This window comes from Rattus rattus, chromosome 5 (genome assembly GCF_011064425.1).
Source record: "Rattus rattus isolate New Zealand chromosome 5, Rrattus_CSIRO_v1, whole genome shotgun sequence".
NCBI classification, from domain to species: domain Eukaryota; kingdom Metazoa; phylum Chordata; class Mammalia; order Rodentia; family Muridae; genus Rattus; species Rattus rattus.
In genome coordinates this window covers 37,631,334-37,649,950 of record NC_046158.1, presented here as the reverse complement: position 1 = coordinate 37,649,950, position 18,617 = coordinate 37,631,334, and the positions used below count along the sequence as shown (strand labels likewise).

General features: G+C 39.1%; 1 protein-coding gene across 18 annotated transcripts in view; it reads left to right on the top strand.

The window, feature by feature from the left end:
• Baz2b (bromodomain adjacent to zinc finger domain 2B) overlaps window positions 1-18,617 on the top strand; it is a 288,132-nt gene that overhangs the window by 236,839 nt on the left and 32,676 nt on the right. For 13 of the 18 annotated variants that reach the window (XR_004387992.1, XM_032903348.1, XM_032903359.1 and 10 more), the window contains 8 exons: window positions 3,564-3,774; window positions 7,159-7,251; window positions 7,360-7,421; window positions 12,444-12,509; window positions 13,916-13,981; window positions 15,224-15,268; window positions 15,507-15,539; window positions 16,768-16,833. Coding sequence is in view for 17 of the 18 variants with exons in the window: in XM_032903348.1 (XP_032759239.1) it covers window positions 3,564-3,774; window positions 7,159-7,251; window positions 7,360-7,421; window positions 12,444-12,509; window positions 13,916-13,981; window positions 15,224-15,268; window positions 15,507-15,539; window positions 16,768-16,833 (642 nt within the window). In the remaining variant the exon portion in view is untranslated. The remainder of the gene's footprint in view (window positions 1-3,563; window positions 3,775-7,158; window positions 7,252-7,359; window positions 7,422-12,443; window positions 12,510-13,915; window positions 13,982-15,223; window positions 15,269-15,506; window positions 15,540-16,767; window positions 16,834-18,617) is intronic. The other 5 variants (XM_032903357.1, XM_032903356.1, XM_032903351.1 and 2 more) reach the window with 3 other exon arrangements.

Genomic DNA, 18,617 nt, shown 5'->3' with positions numbered 1-18,617 from the left:
GGCTGCCCTTGCGCAGGGCCTGGGCTCAGTTCCCAGCCCCCACATGGCAGCTCACAACCACAGATGACTCAAGTTCCAGGGGCTCCTGCCCCTTCTTCTGCCTCTGTGAGCGCTAGGCATGTGTGCAGTGCACTTACACAGGGACTGGCAAACATCCATAAACAAAATAAGTAGAAAAAGTCCTCGTCCTTTAGGTATGACGTTCTGAATGTTTCATGTAAGCTGTTAAGAGAGGGAGAGATTCTGAAAATGTGCTTTCAGAGGGAAGCCTTGGCTTTGTTTTTAAGTTATTTTTAAGCTGTTGTTAAATTTACTAAAAATTAAGGATAAGTCTGAAATAATCTATTCGGTAAATGACTAAGAGTTCTAAAATTGTCACAAGTGCTTTAATCTAGATTTCAACCATAGACCGCAGTTATTTTTCCTTCTAAGAGACAAGGATGTAAGATAATGAAGACCCCAGGCATGCCAGGTGTGGTGTGGCAGCGCGGACCTTTACCCCAGGAGACAGATGGTTGAGTTTGAGGCCAGCATGTTCTACAAAGTAATTTCCAAGCTAAGCAAGCAAGATCCTCGGGGGGGGGGGGGAGTGTCCCTCATTCAGTTAAAAAGTACCAGCATTTCAAGTGTTAGCTTGGAAGATCAGCTTGTGGAGGAATGGATGGAACTTTAGCTCCACACTAGAGTCTTAGTGGTACTGGAGTTAACGTCACCCAAGTGATGTGGTCCTGAATCACCCACACTAGAGGAGCCTGAGCCTCGGGGACATTTTTAAAGTGCTGCTGATCTGGGGCTGGACAGGTGGTTTCAAGGCAGGATCATTAGCTACTCTTTCAGAGTTCCAGGGTCTGATTCCCAGCACCCAAATGGTGGCTACAACCATTTTGTCACTCCAGCTCCCAGGCACCCAATAATCTCTTGTGGAGTCTGTGGGTACCGTACGTGGTGCCCATGCATCAGACGAAACACACGTATGTACACATAGGAAAAGATTTTTAGTGTTGTTTTTTGGACTGGAAAGATGACTTAGTGGGGAAGGGAACTAAGGATCCCTGGTCATGGTTGACAGAGTGAGCTGGTGTGACACTCAACACACACACATGTAACAAGTAATACATTTTTAAAGCTTCCAGATGCTGTGCCTTTCCTTTCAGGGAGGGGATTCTGGAGGGGATTCTGGGTGTTTGGCAGTGCAACACACATGCGTAGAGAATCTTCCTCTAAAAAGAATCCTCTTTTGTCGTTGGACAGAATAGTGTCACTTATGTGCATTTCCTTTATATGTTATTCATTTTGTTCAGTCTTCTTAAGTGAAATGGAAAGGAATACAAGTTGATAACGCTCAGAAAAGAGATTGTAAAATAATAAATGTAGTCTTTGGCCGTCTCCATGATATCATCTCTTTTTATAAGTATCTTAAATCTTAATCACGAAAGATTATTTCTAGGAAGCATTTTTGCATTTTTTCTTAAACCTTAAAAATTAATGGGGGACAAAAAAAAAAAAAAAGAACATTTTCTGCTAATGCTGGTTAACCAAAGCCAACCTGTCACGTAAGCTAACCTTTTTAACTGTAACATCTGACTCACAAGAGCTAGTGTACAGTTTGATTTTCCTATAGAAGTGGGTACCCGGAGCCAAGCTATAAGTTACGTTCTTACCCACAGCTATTTGGCTCTTCAGGGAATTAAAGTTGTGATAGAAGCTTGAGCTCTCCTAATGGTTCTTCTCTTGTTTTCTGAAACACAAGAGTTGGGTGGTGATGTATCTAACCCGGTGTATGCAGTCTCCTTAAAAAGTATTTGCTTTCTGAACTCCATAGGCACAAATGTAAGCCACAGGTTTAGACACCAGCATACTCTCTTTTATGACTCAAGCAGATTTTCCTGAGTAGCTTTAAAAGTTATTACTTAAAAATTACATTTGAATAAGAAAAGGTAATCATATAAAAATTTCCTATTAATAAAACAGAATGTACAATGTTTACAGACTCCTTAATATGCTTCCTTGTGATGCAGTCACAAATGTCACTTGTACTTATTTTGTGATCTGTGTGTTATGTACTGCTGGGGTGCCTAAAATCGTAACCGCACAGTGAAAACCTAACCTAATAATAAACGTCCCGTGATGGTGAGCACAGCCCACTCTAACCTCACCGTGCTTCTTCTGATGTCGTATGTGGCCTGAAATGCAGTCAATAGAATTGCTGGTTCTGTCGACTTTATATTTTAATCTTTAGGGGGAAAGTTTTTAACATTCAAATCACTGAAGAAAGAGCTAGTATTCAATACTGTTTTTAGCAAGCATGTATGGAATATGTACACTAGATTTTTCGTCCCAAGTTTGGCTTGATATAGTCCTAAATGTTATGATCAGTCATCCATCAACCTATATAATTTATACTCACCTATCAAAAGATAGAAGAATGTCCTTGTAGATCAGATGTAAAGCATGTCATGTCACACGTGATAATTTGGGGGTTGTTTTTAGATTGAATCACAGTTTTTCCGTGCTTTCTCTGTACCTCTAACCTCACTGGCTTGAATTCTGTTAGCTATAATGGAAGAGCAGTAAACACGGCCATGAGTTAGAAATGTGGTGACGATCAAGGTCTACAGTGCCCCCAGAGTGCCTGGAACAGACAGGACTTGTACTGTGAATTCGTATCTCTTCTCTACTCTTTCCCCAGTACATTTGTAATCCACACATCCGGCCGTTGTACTGAGGTAGTTGGGTGGTTTTGGTGCTTTCAGACATCAGTGTGACTTACAAGTTTCAGTTTTTACAGTCTCAGTAGTTCATCTGTTAGAATCGATTGCCATTTGAAGCTGATAAATTAATACACCTTTTAAAGTCTACTTAATTTTCCTATATTGTTTGTTAAACTTGTCCTAATTAATTTGTTGAAGAGGCCAAATTACTTGTTGATTCCCTACAGACTGGGTTTCCCGGGTATTTTGAAGAGATGCTTCTCATCCAGTCTTGCGTTTAAAGTTACAGTGACTAAATATAGAGTCTTGATCAAATGAAAGTTTGCCTGGGGATAGAACAAGATCACAGGTGACATGAACCTCCCCTCAGGAGCCTGGTGCTGGCCTGCTTGTTGTCTCTTTTTGATGCAAGGCAACCATTCCATGGCAAATGTTACTTCATTAGCAATTGTAATAGACTAGAATTTTAACTTTCTCTCTCATGTATTAACTATAATATTTATGTAGGAGAGATTAACTCTCAAGGACAATTCACAGGGAAGTCATCACATAACTGATACTTTCAAATATCTACCAATGGTGTAATTATATTCAGAATTGATGGCTATGTTATATCTCTGTATGCTTATAAATATAGATACAAATCAGTATTAAGGTGTACATAATTTAAGTAAGAGTATTAAAGTATTGTAGATATGAAAAATTGCTAATCTAAATTTAGTTTTTAAAAGTTAAATTTTATATCAGCCTATAAATTAAAAAATAACTGATTTTAACTAGAATGTTCTAGTATGTTGATCCTCATTTTTGTTTCATTTTTAATATTCACTTCTGAAATTTATTCCACAAAAGGGAATGCAGTGGTGTCTTTTGAAAGAAGAGGATGTCATTCCTCGTATCAGGGCAATGGACGGCCGAAGAGGAAGACCACCCAATCCAGATAGACCAAGAGCAAGAGAGGAATCCAGGATGAAACGCCGGAAGGGTCGCCCTCCCAATGTTGGCAGTGCCGAATTCCTAGATAACACAGATGCAAAACTACTAAGGAAACTGCAGGCTCAAGGTAGGAAGCACCCGCTGCCTGTCACTAATGAAAACCCAATACTCATCCTTCCGGTATTCTGACTTGGGAGTGGTCGCCAACTGCTCTCAAAGGAAACGGGGAGCCCCACTAGTACGTGGAGGTTTGAATACTGGTACCTCGAGAGCTTTACTTACTGATTCATCCTCTCTGATGCACTGCAGTCGCAAAGCATGCTGTTATGCTGTTAAGAGTTGGACAGAAAGGAATCAACCCACAGTTGCTTGGCACATACCCAAAATTTGTGTAGCCTTCCTTCTGCAATAATCCTTTTAACAGCTCCCAACTCCTTGAAGTGTACATTAGAATACATAAAAAAAAAATACATGGATTTCTGCAGTAAATTTTGAGTCAGAGAACTCTGGTTACTGATAACTAACCCCAGATAAAGTCTGGGCATGCATTTCTAGAATGCTCAAATGGTCACTGTAGTTTAGAATGTCTGATAAGCATCCCAGAGACTGTATATACTAACTTAAATTTTCCCAAGGTGATTGGAATGTACTTCTTATTCAGTATTATACTTACATTACCCCAGAGCTGTTCCTGTGGACAGGAAGCCCAAGCTGGGCTTGCCGCTATGGGGTCTGAGTTATTTTGTATAAAGGTGAAGTCTCTTTGGGCTGTCCTAAGCTTTTCCTCTTGTGTAAGTGTCTTGAACATGTAAATATATACATGTACAGAAAAATTATGGCTTAAATTTTTAATAGTTAAAATTATTTAAATGTCTATCAGAATTTTATGTCATTACAAGAATTGTTTATGTCTATAAAAACAAAATCTAGAAAAATACATAAGATGTATTTCTGTTCATTGTAAACATCTCATAACCCACAGAAAAGGCTCACAAAACAATTTACTTTAAAAGAAAGCTTTCACTCTCATTCACCATCTTTCTAGAAATGTGTGCAAACATCAGCATTTAGCCTTCAGTGTTTCTAAAAGGTTCTTCCGATTCATGCTCACCTAATAGCGTTCACCTAATAGTTAACTACTGGCTAGCATCTCAGGTAGCAAAGCTTTATTCTTTCTCTGCTTTAACACAGTCCATTTTTTAATGTTATTTTATCTTAAGACATTCATCTTCCTAGTAAAAGAAAGGCAGTAGTATATTAAAAGACAAGCATGAGTTAAAAACTAAAATTTTAAAAACTGTATTTTCAGTTATGATTTCTCTCTGTGTATGTGCATACATGTGTGTATATACATGTTTGACTGTGTATATACAACAGCACATGTGTGAATCAGAGGACAATTTGCTTGAGTCAGTTTTCTCCTTCCAACTAGACCTTGTGGATCAAACCCAGATCGTCATTCTGGGTAGGATGTGCCTTCACACACTCAGCCAATTGCCGGTCCTGAGTTTTAATGTCACTATCACTAAGCCATCGCTCTTATGAAGCCTGTGTAATGCTAGCCTTATTATATTTCAAAAATGAGTGCCTGGAGTTAATTGCTAGACAAAATGTTAACTTTCTTATGTTTTCATTTCTAATAAATGTATCCTCATGTACACTCAAAGATAGAACATTTAAATTTGAAAAAATCAGGTGTATTGTAACAAAGAACTTAATTGTATTTTATTCTCCTAGATTTCAAATTGATTTTATTCCATGACTTACTTTCCTCTTGTTAATGGGCTTCACTTCTGCCTCTGTGTGTGTGTGTGTGTGTGTGTGTGCATGTGTGTTCTTTACATGAAAACAATCATGCATGCAATACTTTCTTTTGTAAGCATGTATGTATAAGGGGAGAGGAATGGGAACACATGTGTCCCCACACATTGTGAAGGTCACAGGACAGATGTCAGGAATAGGTTCTCTCCTTTCCGTGTGGGTTCACAGGATCAAACTCAGGTTGTCAGGCTTGGTGATAGCAGTCCTGATCCTCTGAGCATCTCCTGCCACAAGCATTCAACAATAAACAGTCGCTACCTTTGGGCTAGCAAGATCATGCAGTGGGTAAGCTACTTCCTGTACAGCCTTGTGGTCTGAGTTCTGTCCTGGGATCCCCATGTCAAGGTAGAAGGAGTGAAATGCGTGTCCCCAAGTTGTCCTCTGACTTGTGCATGCCTGCCATTGCCTGCCCGCATACATACGTCAAACACTTGTGCACTGTAATAAAAAGGTAAAGAACATTGTTTAGATTTACAAATATATGAATTGTTTTGTGTTCCTTTTTGTTGAAATTTAAGCAGCAGTGAATAATTTTACACTATTTCAAACAGTTTAAAGGGGTTATTTGAGAGAATTCTAGAAGTTTCTGTTACATATTACTATCCTACTTGGATTAAAGTATCTGGAAAAATTTGATTAAAGTCACAGATTAGTTGAGAATGTGGGAAATGCAAGCTTTCACTGTATTTCCAAGTGTTGTAAACTGAGGTGCAGACTTAGATCTACACTTTGGATGATAGTAGCTTTGGGCGCATGCACTGCTTGTTGACGGACCACACCTTAGCAGCCATGTGCAGCTGAGAGTGGCTTCTGTCACTGGCTGTCACAGTGTTGCATGTATTCATTGAGTAAAATTATTGGATTTATTATGAAAGTTTCAGAGTTTATGGAGCGCAAGCTTCAACCTATGGAGCTTTATTGGGAAACTTTTTAAGAATAATTTATTCATTTTTATTTTATGAGCATTGGTTTTTGCCTGTGTGTATGCCGGTGTGAGGGTGTCAGATTCCTTGGAACTGAAGTTGGATAGTTGTGAACTGTGGTATGGGTCCTCCGCCGAAAGAGTAGACAGTGTTCTTAACCATGAGCTGCCTCCCCAGTTCCAGGAAACTGCTTTCTGATTACATGTGCTTTTCAACTTAAGACCAAGTTGAGTCTTTATCTACAATTCAGAAAAAAAAAAAGCCATTCCATTAAAAATTAAATATTGAAATATATTTGTCTTGCATTTTTATGACACTCTTCCTGCGTTTTGCTATCCAAGGTCTCTTTCTCTATGTGTCAGTTTAGAGATGTTTATTTCTAAGGTATTTACACTACAGCAGCTCTTTTGTATGACTCGGAAAGTTTGAATGCCTATGCTTTCCAAATGCTGAACCTTATTGGGAACTCGAAGTGTATTTTAGTATCCTCTGTTGTTTTATCTTCCAATAGCACCTAGAGTTTGCTCCATAAAATTAGACTCTGCTGTGTCCACTTCCCCTGGAAGCTGGGTCTTTCTAGGAGCGGAATGAGTACGCCCTTTTCTACCACGCCATCCCCTACCTAGTAAATTACCTGCCCCGCGTTAAGAACTGCCCCTTCATGGAGGCGCAACCACAGTCCACAGTTGCGCTCGGATCATTAGCAGACAGCTGAAGTTGTCAGGAATACCCTTCGAATTTTGGTTTTGCTTTTTTTTTTCTTCCAGAAATAGCCAGACAAGCAGCACAAATAAAACTTCTGAGAAAACTTCAAAAGCAGGAACAGGCACGGGTTGCCAAAGAAGCTAAAAAACAACAAGGTGGGAGACTTAAGTCGTGGATTTGAAAGGTGGGAGGAGGGGTTCCTCAGAGGCCACCCTTCCTCCTGTGTTCCCTGATGACACACGCGCTTTGGTTCCTCTCAACAGCAATAATGGCTGCTGAAGAGAAGCGGAAGCAGAAAGAACAAATGAAGATGCTGAAGCAGCAGGTACGACCTGCGCTGCGCAGCGCTGCGCTGGGGCGGGCCCCTAAACAGGCCTTCCGTGCGGGTCTTCGTGTTCGCATGCGTGTGGGTCCCACTGGGATCTCCTGTGTAGTTGCTGTTGGGCGTGTCTGTCTGTTTAGACAGTGACATCTTCTGTTACTTCAAATTTTTTTCTAAAGATTTACTTACATGGGCATGAGTGTTTGCCTGCATGTGTAAATCTGTACTGAGTGTGCCTGTTGCACACACAGCAGAAGAGGCCGTTGGAACTGGCTTTACAGATGGTTATGAGCCACCAGTGGGTCCTGGAACCTAACCTTCTGCAAAAGCCACCAGTGTTTTAACCACTAAGCCATCTCTCCAGGTCTTTTTTAAATGTGAGTTTGGGGATTGAAGTTTATGTTCTCATGCTTGCAAGGTAGACACTACTAACTGAGCCATCTTAGCCCTCTTGGTCTTATGTTTACATTTTAATTGTATTTTAGAATTTTATATACCAGTGCATTACATTTACATTATTCCCATCCCTCCTTCCTCCCTCCAATTCCTCCCCTGTCTTCCGTGGTATATATATTATCATACACACACACACACACACACACACACGTATGATATCCACCCTTCTGAGTCTGACTAGTGTTGTTCATATGTGCATGGGTGTAGCACTAACTTTTGGGGCCTGGGTCATATAGCAGGGAGCTTTGCCCTGGAAAAAAAAACTGACTTTCCCTCCTTCCAAACCACTGGCTCATAGCTCTTAACTAAAAGAAAGGTCTTGTTAGCTCTTCCCATACCCATTCTTGGACGTCACTGGTATGGTCTTGTAGGCAGCCCTATTACTGAGTTCCTTTGATTTCCAAAAGAAGCTATTTTCATGCAGTCCCCTGTTGCTCTGGCAATAATTCTTGGACATCCAAGTTTTAATAAGGACATTTGGTTGTTTAAAGCATGCACAGTATTTGCACCCACAAGATGGCTCGGCAGATAAAAGTGCTTGCTGCACAAGGTTGACCTGATTTCAATCCTTGGAAGCCACATAGTGGAAGGTGCACCTACAACAATGGCCACACAATACATGTAATTAATTAATTAAAATTAAGTCAATAGTACTTAATAGTACTATAGTAAAAAACTAAATCTATGTGTCCAGAAGAGAATGTTCCCTCATTACTTCTGAGTGTTCTCGGAGAGTATTACCTAGAATACTCTCTTGTATATATGTGATCCCCTCCTTTCTACTTTCCAAAATTAATTTTGGTAAAATTAAGTAATTTTAAAACTTGGCGGAATATTGAGTGACAAGGTGTGAGAGCTATCTCCCATCCCCACGAGCTCGTGCATCACTAAAGCAGGGGAAACAGGGAGAAAGCGTGTTCTTACAGATTGTGAGAGAGTAAGGAGTCAGTCTTAAGTGGAACCCCTTGTGTTACTCTATCTGAAGCTCCTAACCAAATTGCATGCTTGGAGTCGCTGTCCTTGTCTCCCATGTTTCCTCCAGAATTAACTAAAGAAATGTGACCCGAGTGAACTCCTCTAGAGTTGGAATTCAGAAGTTAGAGTTTCTAATCAGGCAGCCTAGGGTTAAATGTGGGACTCCGCTGCTTAATGATTTGTGACCTTGCTGGAATCTTTCAGTCCCTCATGTCTCCATTCCCTTTATTGTAAAGGAGGTAAGGGTGGCTGGTGAGTAAATGGGACAGTGGAGTGCACCAGGCCTTCCAAATAAAAGCTACGTTCTTGAAATAATGCATTTAAAATACCATAATTAAAAGGCATTTTACCATAATTTAAAATCACGCATTATAAACTTAAATTTCTTCCTTTGTTTATTGTGACTACTAGATGTTGTGAGGTTGACTTAAAATCAGTAAGCTGAGTAATGCATTTATTAATTTAAAGTATTACAAATCTTTATTCAATAGTATGTATGCTTATAGTTCATTTTTAAGCAGAATATTGCCATTTTGTTACACTTTCTGTAGCTTCTTTGATTTTATGTTGACCAAAGATATATCAGATTATCTTAGTACTCTAAATTCAGCTTTGAGATCTTAAAGTCAAGTGGGTGTAAGTCTTTACATTCTACACTGCTAATTAAAACAGCGTTAGGCCTCAAAGCTGTCAGCAGCATTAATTCAATTGAATTAATCTTACATATTTCTCTAGACATTTATAAGACTGACCTACTCAGATTTTTCTAAATAATGGCCTTCCTCTTGCTGTAACTCAGTTTTGAGTCTAGGTCTCTGTTGCAGAGGCAGCCCTGTCACTTGTGATTCTCCTGCATCTGTCACCGGAGTAGCTGGGATTGCAGATGTGTGCCATGAGGCCCCGAGCGATTGTTGCAAGTTTGCATTGATCTAGAATAAAATAGAATCTTGTTCTGCTCATTCTTTGGATATTTTTGACACAAAGATTGGCAAAAATGTCTTCAGAATATTTTTTCTCACCATCTTTTTTTACTATGTAATTTTTATTGAAACCAATGTCTGCAGTTTCATACGTGCAAACTCACTATCACCTCAACTCTGTCCTTTATCAGACATTTTCCTGCATTCTCATCTTTTGTTTTTGCTGTACTTTTGTTTTGTTTTGAGTTCCTGAGTTTAACCAGGGATGATCTGTGTGACTATGGCTTGGAAGTAGCTGTGGAACCTCAGTGGTTACACAGCTGATGACAATAACTGCTCTTTCCCAGAAGCCAGCAGTAGCTGATTCACTGATTGCTGACCAGTCTTGTGTAGGCACACTACAGGCAGCCACAGCTACTGTCAGGTCATTGTTGCACTGACGTGGTCCAGAGGATCACATTTTGCAAACCTGCCACCCACTCCATCCTGCCAAGACTGGAGACTGCTCAGGCACCTGACCACTGTAGCAGCTCTGTGTCCCCCAACACAAGAGTCCTTAAAGCGATTGTTTGCAAGATTGTGGAAGCATCATGAAGTAGGGTGTGCATAGTCACTGGAATGCGAGTCGAACATGACTCTGTAGACTAAAGTATTTGCTGTGTTAGAACTCAATATCCTCACATGTAAAACAAGAATATAGTTTTAATGGTTAAAACTCTTTGATAATAAAGAAGATATTATATATACAGTAACCATCTCAATACATGAGAAGTATATAAAACTTATAGATGTTAGTCTTTATGCTGTCATATTGTTTGCAAGTAAGTATTTATACTGTATATGGTATTTTTTGGCAGTTAAGATAAAGCTTTAGACTGAATATACTTAAACCCCATTACTTTAGTCTGAAAGTCTCTGCCTATATTTGCACATGAGAGAATGGGGCAGTGCTTTTCTGACTTAAGAGCACACCCTGTGAAAGTCTGTGATTGACCAGAGCAGAAAATGTTCACCAAGCATGGTTCCTCCATGCTGGAGGGGGTGGCGCATGCCTTCACTCTCATTGCGGGAGGCAGAGGCACACAGTTCAAGGGCAGCCTGGTCTACCGAGTAAATTCTAGGACAGACAGGGCTACTCAGAGAAACCCTATCTCAAAATTAAACAAACAAGCAAACAAAAAAAAGTCAGCTCCTAATAGGAAATTCAAATACCAATCCTGCAGTCCATTACCAAGAAAGAATAAACCCATCTATAAATGACTTAATATGACTTTATATTAAATTAATACAAATTTATACTCCAAGAAATTACATATATGAGATAACCGCATGTACAGTACCTAAAATAGTGATTATATTTTAAAATGACGGCCATTTAACTTTTGATAATGATTAATATTTTTTATTTTAAAAGTTACCCTCATAGCTGGGTATTGGTGGTTCAAGCCTTTTAATCCAGCACTCAAGGGGCAGAGGCATCATTTGCAGCAAAATCGTTGAGTGTGATGAGTCTTCTGAATTAGATCATTGATTCCGCAAATCTCATGATTTCATTATACACCATATACAGAGGTGTGGGTTCAATAATAGGGAGAGAGAGAGAAGAAAATTCCCAGTAAAGCACAGCTTCAGGCAGTACATCTGGAAACTGAAGGAGAAACAACCATGTTTGATATACCGTATATGTATCCGATATGGATATCTAGAACAAATCTAATTTGAAGTAGGAAATGCCAGGGGTTTTGTTGTTGTTAGTGTTTCCATCCATGGAAATTTTAAACTTCCAGAAAGACCATTTTTAAATAAAATTTCTGTCATTATAGCATATGAGGGTAATTTTTTTTTTTGTGATTTTTTTTTTTTTTTTTTGTGAGTTTCTCTGTGTAAACCAGGCTGGACACAAACTCACAGAGATCCTCCTGCCTCTGCCCCTTCAGTGCTGGGATTAAAGGCTTGCACCACTAACATCCAACTATGAAGGTAGTTTTTAAAGTCAAAAATATTAATCATTACCAAAAGTTAAGTGGCTGTCATTATAAAGTATAATGACTATTTTAGGTACTGTACATGCGTTTATCTCATGTATGTAATTTCTTGGAGTATAAATTTGTATTAATTTATTAAAAGTCATGTTATGTCGTTTATAGATGGGTTTATTCTTACAGTTGAAAGCATTGTTCATATCACTTTGTCAACATGTAAAATGAATTTCTGAATTGGAAATTATTTTTAATAATGGCCTCATATACATAGTTATCATTTTAAAGCCTTCTTTATATTACTGACAAGCTGGCCATGCATATGAATTATTTCACAGAAATACAAGTTCAGTAAGTGGTAGTAACTTATCAGGGCTTTATGCATTTTTTATTTTCTATATATTTCTGTTTTGTTTGTAATTTCAATTATTTGTAAGTGCTATCTGGATATATAAGTTTAATTAGCCTTGTTTTCTCTTCTCTATATTCATCTAACATTTATAGCTTACAATTATGAGAATCTCTAGGCTTATGAATTTACAACATGCAAATATTAGTTGTCCTAACAGATAACTGAATCTTGGATTCACTAGTGTTTGCTAATTTCTTATTCATGTCTTAAGTTACCTGACTTCAGTTAAAACGTGTTACTTTAATATTTATTTTATCTCCAATTTTCATCATTTTTCTTACAGGAAAAAATTAAGAGAATACAGCAAATCAGAATGGAAAAAGAACTCCGAGCTCAGCAGATTCTTGAGGTAGAACTCTTAATTTAACGTAATTAAGATGATAATCCAAGTCCTAGAAGGTTTAAAATGCACAGGTTTCCCATCAGTTCAAACGAATACAACCGCTGTAAAGTCTCTTCAGAAAGGTGTAGATTGGGGTGGACTTGAAGCTTTTCAGTAAGTTCATCAATCCCCCTGCTAGAATGCCAGAATATAAAACTCACAAACAGAAAAGGAAGGAGAAAAACTCCCTGAGTGGCCAGGGAGTTCGTGGTGTTCAGGGTAAAGAAACCACTTGGGGGCCACAGTGAGATATTTTCTTTTGTTTAGAAACAAATGTTTATAAAAGTATACTTTAAAGTGCAGGAACGATATTACTATCAGGGTCCCCCTGCAAGCTGACTAGAAAGCAGCGGGAAGAAGTTGAGAAGGAGTAGGGTTGCATGTACAGCACTCCTGTCCAGCAAGTGTCTGCAAGTTTTCAACAGCCCGTTCCCTACAGCGCAGACTGGGTCACAGTCCGAGGCAGTGATCAGTGCTAGGAACATTGCCCCACCAGAAAAAGGCAGATTGCGTTTCATGTCCTGTATTCAAACCCACATAGGTCTCAAAATTATTTCCTTCAAATAGTGTGAGAATAAACCCTTTTATATTTTAATGTCTGACATCTTTCACCTTCAGCTGTTCCCGAATGCTGCTTTATGGACCACTGTATGGCCTGATGTCTGCAGACCTAACTAAGCTTTCTGTGGGACAGTTCCTCTCTCCTAGGAGTACACACACACTCCCTCACGCAGCTTAGGTTAATTTGACAGCTCTCAAATTTAAAACATTGGTTTTTTAAACAAATGAATGATGAGTAGCAGTGGATAGAAACTCCAAGACGGCTCGTGGCTTCAGTTGGTGATAGCGTGATGCCTGCCGGATGTCGGTACAGGCCCCTTTCTGGTACACAAGTGCCGAATCAAAAACCCAGTGTACTGAATTTCAATTAACGTTTATGGCCAAATAATGGATTTCTTTATTTAAAATATCAAGTACGAAAGGAGATTTCAAAAAGTAGATGTGTGTTTTGAGTGAGTTACTAATTCATTTTTGAGGTTCTATTACCCATTAGTACCATTTTTTCAGAAGGTAATTTTTTAAACAATCCTCCAATATGCAACAAATGACAGTTTCCTTAGGTGCCAAGTTAATGTTATGTCAGACGTTTGTCAGTTTGTAGAAGAGAACTCGTCGTCTCGTGATGCTTATGGGTGCTTATATATGTGTATATATACATATTTTGGTGTTAACCTGTAGACCGGAGACTGTGCTGTGAGGTGGGGGTGTTTGTGATTGTCTGCACATGTGTTAGTTACATGATCGTTTTGTACCTGGTGAGGCGTGTCTTAGCGGTGCTGTTGCATGACCTGGGACCTGTTTTGCATGCACAGGCTAAAAAGAAAAAGAAGGAAGAAGCAGCAAATGCCAAATTATTGGAGGCCGAGAAACGAACCAAGGTTAGTGTAGCTGAGAATCAAGAGTTTTTATTTTTAGAATAAAAACTTCATTTGCATAACACCAGTCATGAGAAAATGGTTTTCTCAAAACGACTATCGGAAAGTGTGTGTAAACGTGTACTCTTACTCGTATGTATATTTTTGTATGTTTTCATTTCTTAATGTAGGTTTTATGTGATGTTTTGCTATTTGTAAGTAGAAGACATCTCAAGTCAGAAATGCAAACTAGTGCCCGGCTCCTGGTTCTAGGTTTGCTTGTTAAGGGTGACCTCCCAAACTAGTGTAATGTCATTTGTGTCCCCTCATAACTCTGTTCATGTCCAGTGTTTTATTTGTTAAAAATATAAGGCATAATCTAGGCATTGCGATGCTTACTGTAATGGTGACCATCAGGAGGCCGACTTAGGAGGCTCAGAAGCCCAGTGCAGTGCCCTAGCAAGACCCTGTCTATAAATAATCAAACAAGCAAGTAAGAAATGGGGAAGCCAGAGACAAAACTGCTAACTGTCATTGCACAATGGTAAAGTCAGTCCATTATATTGCTGTAAGGTAATTTTGGGGTGTTTTGATTACGACTCCCTGTTTGTTCTGTCCCTTCCTGGCTCAGCTCTTCACCCCCATGGAGTGTTTGTGGAGGCAGCTGACTAAAGCCTGCTGGGGCCGCAGCGCAGCAGTCTTGCCATGTAGAGCCAGGGCGGTTCTGTGGCTAACTCGTTTGTTTTGTTTGGAGACGCCATAGGTGTGTGCTTGGGATGAAGCAGAACTTAGGCAGTTAAACAAAGCTCTCCTGACAAGCTCTACCCTACCTCTGGTTTACAATCATGTCAACATACACTCCCTACTTTGTTCTCTATAGAGTAAAGAATATTCTTCATTCTTCAACACTCCTTAATATTAGGTTCATCTAGATTTTATCTTGATGAAACAGCAGTCAATAGGTATCCATCTTACAGAATTGTTTTGCTTTGTGTCCTCCACACGCCCCGTCCCCTTGGGTTTGTACTGTGAACTTCTGTAGATACACACACATGCACCCATACTTAGGGGAGGGCTTTAATAAACTACTTGTAAGGCTTGAATCATAATTTATTGATCACAAGTTAAGAAAGAATGAATTGTCAACTTTTTCTGTAGTTAAAGCTATGAGAGGGCTAAAAATTTACCAGAAAGTGATTTTTTTATTATTTAGTGTGTTCTAAATCTCTCCTAAAAACCATATATCAAAAGTTTCTTATTTTTAAGGAGAAAGAACTGAGAAGACAGCAGGCTGTCCTTCTGAAACACCAGGTCTGTATGTACACAGCCACACTGCGTGGCTAGCACTTCCTAACTTGGCTTAACTATTTGGCGGGGGGAATTCTTCAAAAGTTCACTTTAAAATTTCTGATACAATTCCTGCTTAAGTTTTCCCTTTGTCTTACAGTTTATTGCCTTGCTTTGGTATTGGTGTCTTTTGGGGGGTTAAATTTGGTTTTATGACTCTGTGATTTCTGTTTCATAATGTTGTGCCAACTCTTTCTACCAGGAGTTGGAGAGGCATAGACTAGATATGGTATGGGTATGTTTATTTCTGTACATCTAACACCGCATTGTGATTTGGTTGTGATATGGTTGTCATAGCAATGCATAAAGTGTAGCACTGGCTGCTGTCATATTACATACTGCTGCATGGCTTTACAGCACAGTGCATTGCATACATCTGCTTGTCTGTCTATAAAGAAGTGTGATACGTCTCTACGATTTGTCATTGAATTGCATAAAACTCCTGTTTAAAAATGTACATTACTGATGTCACATGGAAAGTTGACTCACTATCCATTTAGAGACACTCATGACCCATATTCTCCCATCCTTGTAGATGCAAAACTGCCATTAAGTGCAATGGGAATTTTGAATTTGCTTGATGAGAGAATATGAAATATGAAGTATATCTTAGTTTTATAGTCAAATTTTAGAAATACCCCTTTGGGGGACCAAATACATTGGAACTAAAATATTGATTAAACATTAATAATATGAAATTTTTACATTGAAATTAGTTACTAAATTAAGGTAATTCTTACCTTATTTTATACTGGGCATTTTAGATTACTATTAGCCCATGGCACAGCTTTTTGTGCCTTAAGCAGTGCATGAAGCGTCAGACATCAGTAAATAGGAATATCACATTTCATTAGTATATGTATATGAACCATGACTAGTTTAATTTTTAATTCATATAAACACTTTTTAAAAAAATCTTCCTAATTTATTGGTGGATTTTTGGATTTAAAAATGATTTTATACTTGAAATTAACTTAATTCTAAAACCACGACGCAAAAATGATTATGGATTAATTTTACCTGATCTTAAATTTTAAGAGCAGTATATATAACCTTCCGTACAATTGGCCGTAGTCTTTTGTGGTTTCTCTGATAGCAGATGTAAGGTAACTGACCTGTTCCAGCCAACCATCATGCTCTTGTTCTGGCGGCTTCTGAGGAGCACCCCAGCTGACCATCAGTAAACTGTGTGCTCTGTTACACTGTCTCCATGCTCATCGCCTCACCTTGCTGTTGATCGGTTGCTCTTGTATTTGCTTTCTAAACCTGAACTAAAACATGCACAGAATGGCCATTCTTGTCTTATATTTAGTATTTACCGTGACTTGTCTATAAATGCTAAACATGCTCTATTGAGTTGTTGTTTCTGTTGTTGTTACTGTTGTTGTTGTTGTTGTTCTCCATTCGGAAACCAAGCCTTTAACTGTGGTTGAGTTGTTTCCCAATTTTATCTGGCCTAACAGGAACGGGAGCGAAGGCGACAGCATATGATGCTTATGAAAGCTATGGAAGCTCGTAAAAAAGCAGAAGTAAGTGTGTTTTTCAAAGAATATTACCTTAGAAATTGAAGTTTGTTTTAGATTTGTCACTCTTCTGGCTTCATAAGCAAATCAAATGTAAAAGTTGGCAACCAAGTGCTAGAATGTATGTTAATTTCCCCAACTGAGATTTAATGATCCTTCTGTGGAGTGTTGGATGGTATTGGTTCAGATAACAGCACCTACTTATTATTGTAATCGTTACATCACAGAACTAGTGTCATAGGCATTGGTTAAGATATCAGTAGCTATTTATTACTATAGCCATTTTGTCACAAACTAATGTCATAGCATGTATAGACAGGTCCCGAGCATCTTCAACAAATGCTAATCACACCAACCGCAAATTCCTGCCATTAGGCTCTTCTCAGGCTTAGTCTGTGTATAGCATGCGTTCTGTGTGTGCTACGGATGGAGCCCAGGCCTCAGGAAGACCAGCCCACTCCCCACGTCTAAACCATTGCTCCAGTTTTGAAGAAATTTTCTGTTTTCTTTTATTTTTTTCATGGAATATGTTTTGATCATGTTTTTTTCCCCACTCCAAACTTCTCCCATATCCTAATTAATCACTCTCTTTCCTGTGCACTTTCGCACTCTCTCTCTCTCTCTCTCACTCTTCCTCTCCCTCCCCCCCCACTCTTCCTCTCCTTCTCCCTCTCCCTCTCCCTCTCCCTCCCCCCTCTCTCTCACCCTCTGCATGCTGCCTTAGTCTCTGTGAGTTCATATGTACATGTCCTGTGCATGTCTATATGACACTGACTCCTTGGAGCTGTCCATCATCTCTGACCCTTCAATCTTTCTGCTGCTGCTTCCACACAAGATCCATGACCCTTGAAGGGGTGAGGTCTGATGAAAACTTTCCATTTAGGAATACTCCTCAAATCTGTCATTCTCTGGACATCGTCCAGTTGTGGGTCTCTTTGCTAGTTGTCATCCTCTTCATGAAGAAGTTTCTATGAGGAAACACTTTAATGGTGTCAGGTATGGGTTCCCACTCATGCCGTGGGTCTTATGTCCAATCAAAAAGTGGATGGTTGCTCCCATAACGTATGTGCCCCTATTTTATCAGCGTGTCTTGCAGGCAAGTTGCAGGTGGAGGTCTCAGCATTTATAGCTAGGTGATGTTGTTGGCTGCTTTTCTTCTTTGGTAGCCATAGTGTACAGAGTACCTTTCAGCTCAACGAATGCAGCAACTCAACTCCAGTGTTAAATGACCTACGTTAGTGGTGTCTTCAGTAATGGGACACTTGCTGAATCTAATGAGACAATCGTGTGACCTTCATCGTTGGTCTCTATACAGTGGGTATGAAGCCATTCCTGCCATCTCTGGGATGAAGCCAATTTGATTATGGTGGATTATTCTTTTGATGTGTTCTTGAATTCAGTCTGCAAGTATTTTGTCAGCATTTTTGTGTCTATGTTCATGAGGGATATTTTTCTATAACTCTTATCTTTTTGTAGGGTCTTTGTGTGCTTTTTGTATCAGTGAAATAGTGTCTTCATAAGAAAGAATTAGTATATGTCCCTTCAGCTTTTATTTTGTGGAATAATTTGATGAGTATTGACTTTAGTTCTTCTTTGAGGTTCTGATAGAATTCTATTCTCAATCTGCCTTACTGTGAGGTTTTACTTCTGGGGACAGTTTTAATTACTGCCTCTTTTTTACTAGGGTTGTGGGTATGTTCTCATGACTCTCTGAATTTCCTCAGTGTCTGTTGTTAGGTCATCCTTTTCATCTGTAGTTTTATTCATTTGCATCTATCTTTTTATTAACT